Source organism: Solanum stenotomum, chromosome 9, assembly GCF_019186545.1.
Source record: "Solanum stenotomum isolate F172 chromosome 9, ASM1918654v1, whole genome shotgun sequence".
In the NCBI taxonomy this organism is placed as follows: domain Eukaryota; kingdom Viridiplantae; phylum Streptophyta; class Magnoliopsida; order Solanales; family Solanaceae; genus Solanum; species Solanum stenotomum.
Genome location: NC_064290.1, coordinates 13815196 through 13822083, shown reverse-complemented (window position 1 = coordinate 13822083; position 6888 = coordinate 13815196). Strand labels below are relative to the sequence as shown.

The 6888-nt window shown below is 32.3% G+C and overlaps 1 protein-coding gene across 6 annotated transcripts; it reads right to left on the bottom strand.

Moving 5' to 3' along the window:
* Positions 1 to 2138: 2138 nt before the first annotated feature.
* On the bottom strand, positions 2139 to 4273 carry LOC125876237 (36.4 kDa proline-rich protein-like). Of its 6 annotated transcripts, none has more exons than XM_049557368.1 (3): positions 3346 to 4273; positions 2810 to 3249; positions 2139 to 2461 (listed from the first exon to the last, which is right to left on the bottom strand). In XM_049557368.1, the coding sequence occupies exons 1-2, from the start codon at positions 4271 to 4273 to the stop codon at positions 2816 to 2818; spliced, it is 1362 nt and encodes a 453-aa protein (XP_049413325.1). In that variant the 3' UTR covers positions 2139 to 2461; positions 2810 to 2815. The 6 variants fall into 6 exon arrangements, with proteins under 6 accessions (XP_049413325.1, XP_049413326.1, XP_049413327.1 ...); XM_049557369.1 differs by having other exon boundaries at positions 3442 to 4273; XM_049557370.1 differs by having other exon boundaries at positions 3538 to 4273.
* Positions 4274 to 6888: the final 2615 nt, after the last annotated feature.

Sequence of the window (6888 nt, the reverse complement as noted above, 5' to 3'; positions counted from 1 at the left end):
ATTATATACAATTTGAAATCATGATTTCAAATTATTTTAAACATAAAACTTGATTCATAAGTTTATGTTTTGTGTAAAAAAAAGGATTTACCATTTTAAATTTTACAAAAAAAGGCTCATACTCGGTGTGTAAAGATTGTTTGTACCGTGTGAAAGTGATTATATCAAAGAATAATTAGTTACTACTATTTAGTAATCACAAACATTTATTTATATAAAAATATGGATATATGTGATTTATCAATACGATACCTAAGGATATTCTGATATCTTTTTTTATGAACTATGGTTTGCTCATTTGGTAAGATTGTATAAGAATTGGAGAAATTTTGTAAGTTTCAACTAAAATAGTCGCATGTATATGTAATGCACCGATATTAGATAAATAGTGTATATTGTGTATATATGACATATAACTATGTATCAAAGATCTATATACATTCATATACACTGTTACATAATATTTATAAATTATACAATGGAGTTTTTCATCTTTCACAACGAGCTGAATTTATTTTTCAATTCCAACCAACACAAAACTCTTCTAAACAATTTCAAATTTCAAATATGAGCTCCCTTCGTTGTTTCGTTTCTTTTAATATATTATTCACTCTAAACGATACACATTTACGACGTATCAAATTTTAAAATTGAGTGTCGACACTTTTCAATGGCACTAAATATTCAAGAGTTTTATTTATCAAGCAAATAATAGTATGTTGAACTTCTCACGTTTACAGAGAAAGAAAATCACATTCACCATGCGAATCTTCCCAATACTACAATACTAACATTCACCTTCTTTGAATAAGAAATTTTGACTAAATAGATATTTTTGTATAATTTCCCCATCTTATTTTATAGTGCTAACTGCTAAGTGTAATAATGAAATAAGTTGTATATATAATGTTAATTAATCTTTTAGGGCTTGTATTTATGAATGTTTCCCTTTAGTTTTGTACTCCAAACAAATTCAATAGCATATGTGGACAAGAACATTTGGCCCTTGGGGCAATTCAACAATCACTTTGGTGAAGGGCCTCTAGACCAAGATTGGATTTTTGGGAGTATATGATTGATGAGAGCCACTATAGTTTTGATTGAGTTTTGTAAGGGCTCCTTACGTAATTGTATAGAAAAAAAAGGTTTTTTATCTCGATAAAAAATGACTATATATATAAAGTATTAATATTGTATAATTATATATATATCATAGATGTATATATTCATATACTACTTATACATTTTGTAGTAGTTCATCTTCTTGAGTTGATTTTTTACCAACTTAAATCTCCTCTAAATAGTCTCAAATTAAACTTTAAATATGAGCTCTTCTCGATATCTCAAAATCTTTTGATATATTATTCATTTGAAACAATTCATATTTGCAGCATATCAAATCAATCCAATCCAATCCAACTCTCTCCTCATTCTCCTCTTCCACATTTAATTCTCTCTCTTCTTTCTTTCACATACCTTCTTCTTCAGATAATTCATCTGAAACCAAATGTAAAATGGAGTAGAGTGGGCTTCCATCGTGTATCCCACAAACATTCTTTTAAGGGAAAAATGTTTAAAAAATACTTCAACTTTGGCTGAAATTGATGTTACGATACCAAACTTTATGGAGGACCTTTTACCCCCTGCATTATTTAATAGTGTATTTTAAATGTATATATGTGTCCACGTGGACACGTTACTATTTATAATTATGCAATATTTAATTAAAAAAATTAGATATTGAAAAACTATACGAAAAGTACTAATAAATTGCAATTTTATGCATATCAATATGATGAAAAAATACATCATAAAATTTTAGTCAAAGTACATTTCTTTTGAGTCTAAAAAATAAACCATGACAATTAAAAATGGACGGATATAGTATTAAGGTGTCAATTTTATGGCTATGTTTTGTTTTTTGTACTCTCTCGTATTAGTATTTAGTTATCAACATTGACATTCATGATCATTCTCATTATTTATTAATTTATAAAATTAATTTATATGTTTTAATTTTGCTTTTAAAACTAAAAGTAAATCATATTGAAAAAAGTAATTGAGGATAAATTAATTTTAAAAAAAAGAAATTTATATAATGATTTTCTAAAGAATGCGTGAAAGAGAAATGTGATAACTAATATAAATCGTGAGAGAAACACATGATAAATTACGTGATTCTTTCCTCATTCATTCATGTTCATACATACTTCATACAATCAAATCAGGAATACTCCACTATATTAAACACCATTAGTATTTCCCTAAAACAATAATGAAAATACAACATTCAGTACATTAATCAAAAGCTAATTAAACACGTCAAATCAAAGCTTAATTAATATCCCTCCCTTTTTTCTCAATTTATTGCCATGATAAATGGAAATTGCACTTTCACACATTTAATGTGCCTTCAACTATGACAGTGCGGCAGAATCAATCAAATGTCCTGTTTAATATCCTGCATCATATTACATAATGTTATATACTTGCTAAAGATTATTGTATAAGAATTTCCAAATCTTGATCAAAAAAATATTTCTTATGTTCTAAGTTATGTGGCACAGTTGAAAATTTGAGGTTCAAACTTTTAAACTTTGACTGTGAATTCGTATATAGAATCTTTAAGTTTGTTGAAATAAAATATATATTTATGAACACTACGTAGAAAGTACTATAAATCAAAATATTCTAAGAGATTTAAAGAAATTCCAATCAAAGAAAATTGGGCCTAATACTTGAAATTTCAACTATACCATATAAATTGAGTAGGAGTGAGTAAAAACTAAAAGTGAGAAAAAGTGGAAACCTTGATTTAGGTTGAAGGACACTTGAAGTCTTTGGGTGGATACTTGCCACAGTCATCAATAAGAACTTGTAGAGCAATGGGAAGAATGATGTTTATGTTTAAGAGTTTGAGTCTAATGGTTGTGCAAAGACAAATGGCTGCATCCAAGTCTACAAGTCCTCCTAGAAGTGGACAACATGTTTGCTTGGCACTTCCACCGATTCCAATGTGGATTAGTCCTCCTAACACGTCCACACAAGCACCTAGCTTGAGAGCATCAATGGGACAAGTTGGTTGTGCTGGTGGTGGCGGTGGGCATGGTGTAGGGGGTGTTGGAACTATGGGTGGAGTAACAACCGGAGGACTTGGCACGTAGGGTGGTGGTATTACCACCGGAGGATTGGGGACAAAAGGTGGAGAAACAATAGGTGGTGTTGGAATGATTGGAGGTGACACAATAGGTGGTGTTGGTGTGATTGGTGGATAAACAATAGGGGGTGAAACAATAGGTGGTGTTGGTGATGGTGGTTTTGGAGTGATTGGTGGATGGACAATAGGTGGTGTTGGAGTGATTGGTGGATAAACAATAGGGGGTGAAACAATAGGTGGTGTTGGTGATGGTGGTTTTGGAGTGATTGGTGGATGGACAATAGGTGGTGTTGGAGTGATTGGTGGATAAACAATAGGGGGTGAAACAATAGGGGGTGTTGGTGATGGTGGTTTTGGAGTGACTGGTGGATGGACAATAGGTGGTGTTGGAGTGATTGGTGGATAAACAATAGGGGGTGAAACAATAGGTGGTGTTGGTGATGGTGGTTTTGGAGTGATTGGTGGATGGACAATAGGTGGTGTTGGAGTGATTGGTGGATAAACAATAGGGGGTGAAACAATAGGGGGTGTTGGTGATGGTGGTTTTGGAGTGACTGGTGGATGGACAATAGGTGGTGTTGGAGTGATTGGTGGATAAACAATAGGGGGTGAAACAATAGGTGGTGTTGGTGATGGTGGTTTTGGAGTGAATGGTGGTGTTGTTGGTGGTTTAGGGGTGGAGGGTGGAGAGACAATGGGAGGAGGATGCACTATAGGAGGTCTTGGTACATGTGGAGGTTTTACAATTGGTGGCTTAGGGCCATGATGAGATGGAGGAGGGCATGGTTTTTGTGGGTGTTTAGGGGTAGAAGGTGGTTTAACATGTGGAGGGTATTTAGGGTGTTTAGGGGTAGTAGGTGGTTTCACATATGGTGGTTGTTTAGGGTGTTTAGGGGTAGAAGGTGGTTTCACATGTGGAGGATCTTTAGGGTGTTTAGGGGTAGAAGGTGGCTTTACATGTGGAGGTTGTGTAGAAGGTGGTTTTACCTTAGGAGGCAATTTTGGGTGTTTTGGGGTGGAAGGAGGATATGGACAATAAGGACATGCATGGGCAATGAACAAAGTTCCAAGTTGAAGAAGCAACAATAAGACTCTAGCAACATTAAACTTCTCCATTGGTAAGGAGAGAGGGAAAGTCTTGCCAAATGCTACCAATAGAATGGTACACTATGGCACTAGCTCTCTAACACACCCTTTCTTATAGAGAATGATACTAACCAAAAAATGTCTATTAATTTTCCTATTTGCTATTCTTTTCAAATGATTTTTACCGACAAGATGCTTGGGTTAGGTATGTAATATGTAAAATTAAAAATTTTGTACTATTTGATAGAAAATGTTTAGGAATCCATCAAGTGGGGTTCAATGAGATCTCCTCCTACCCTAACTTAAAGATTTCGAGTTTGAGTTATGAGAATTTTCTGATAGAAAACATAAATATTATTGAATACACACATAAAAAAAAATGTGTTATACACAGGGATTTAAGAAAGGATCAGATATACCTCCTGATCATATGACAACAACGTTTACCATTATTGGAACGCATAAATGTTCAACTATGCCACTAGCTCTAACACGGGCATTCTTACACAGAAGATACTACGTACCAACAAGTGTCAACTGTCAAGATATATACTTTTCCCTTTTTATCTTTTTTCTTCTTAAACATTTTACGTACAAATAGTTTTGTTTAAGTGGGTAATTAAAATCGATTACGGAGGGTTTGTTGGAAAGTGTTTAAATGACTTTTCTTTATTGTTGTTTTCACCTTTCCAAAAATCTTCTCTAGGTCTTAGTACGTACATACATAAATTGTTAAATCACTATCAGCAAAGATATATAGACTCATTAGGTAGCTCTTGAGAGGCATATGTATACAAAGATACATAGGCCACTATATATCTTCTCTGTTTTAATTTATTTGTTTAGTTTTTTAAAAGATTTCAGTTTTACATTAAAGATAAGTATATAAAAATGTCATTTATTTCTGTAGTCTTAATTGTGCTATGTGAAATTATATTAAAGAGTTGTCAATTCTTTTAAATCGAATTTAAGAATTTAGCAAGAGAAACAAATTGAAACGGAGAGTACAACAACTTGGATATACTTGATTTATTAATTATAATTTGTGTATCAAATTCCCATACGGCTCCAAACCTAACTTTTTGGCCAAAATTTTTAAACATTATTTGTCCAAGTGACAGTATGTGAATTGGAGAAGGGAAAAAGAGGACAGATTTTTGGCACTTACTTTGCTGTTGAGTCCGTGATTGAGCTATTGAGACTCAACATCACTACATTCCAAGGCTTCATCCTTTTTAAAAAGTAGTGGTCCATGTGGCTCCAATCAATGTAATTATCACTACCATCACCCCCGAGAATGTGATGGGCGCTGTTCTCAAGTCTAGTTAACGAAGCCGAGAGGGAAAGCTCGAGAGCAGATTTGCTCTTTCAATGGATGAGATTATTTTGATATTAATTAGATTTTATGAATTTGAATTTTAAGAATCTCACCTCTAATCTTGCAACATGAGTGAAATATACCTGTAAATTCTCGCCAAGTTTAGGGGTGTTATCAACACTTCTCTTGGCTGTTTATTAAGAGTTTTATGCTCCCATAAAAGTTTGAGACCATTTGTTGTGTCATGTGGCAGGTCGAAGGTGTAGCTAAGTTTAGTTAGTCAAGCAGAGAGTATTTTTAAGGCTGTCAATAGTTTGGAGATGAAATTAATAATTAATTGTGCCAAGTTTAGAGGTGTTTTTAATACTTCTCTCTTGAACAATATTTCACTAAAATCTGATTTTTTTTTCAGAATCAATTTTCATGTTGTATTTTACTTTTACGTAATAATATTGTACGTATAATAACAATGACATTTATCATAGCGCGTGGTGATTTTTTTGGTCAAATTACTCTTCTATAATAGTCATATTCAATTATTGTGTAATAATATTTTATAAAAAATATATCATGTATACAAATAAAATATTAAAGTAATTATGGTAATAATAATTAATGTCATGACAAAAATATTTTCATTATTAGTTATGGTTGCAGCTTCACGAGGAAAGACTACTGATATTTGTTATTTATCATTCATACTCTTTATATTTGTTTTTATTGGTTAACAAATATATTCTTTTTTCTTGGAATACAAAATTATTAAACTATTTTTTTGTGTACTTTTATTGATAACAACTAGATGAGATTTAAACGTCAATGTCACTATGCATATATAACATTGGGATAACTATGTAGAATAACAAACATTTAGCGTATATTAGCGTAAGAGGGAGTTGCTCGGATGGTAAGCACCCCTCACTTCCAACCCGAAGGTTGCGAGTTTGAATCACCAAGGGAGCAAAAGGGGTGGGAGCTCCTAGGGAGGGTAAAAAAAAAAAGGTACTATAGCTACAATTTAAGAAAATTATAATTTGCGGCTACAATTTACCCAATTCTTGCTATTCGCTTGATTTGTATAAATTCATAATTCATATAATTCGGTCTTGATTGTATAAATCTAGAATTTTGTATATGCTTACCCTAGTTATTTGTTTACGATTTATGAAAAAAATATTATAAATTATCTTGTTTGTATATTGACAAGCGAAATATACAAACAGAGTTCTAAAAATTCCTAAATGTATAAATACAAAATTTGTATATACTTACTCTATTTGTATATTCACAAATATATCAACGAGCAGAAATACAATATACAAATCAC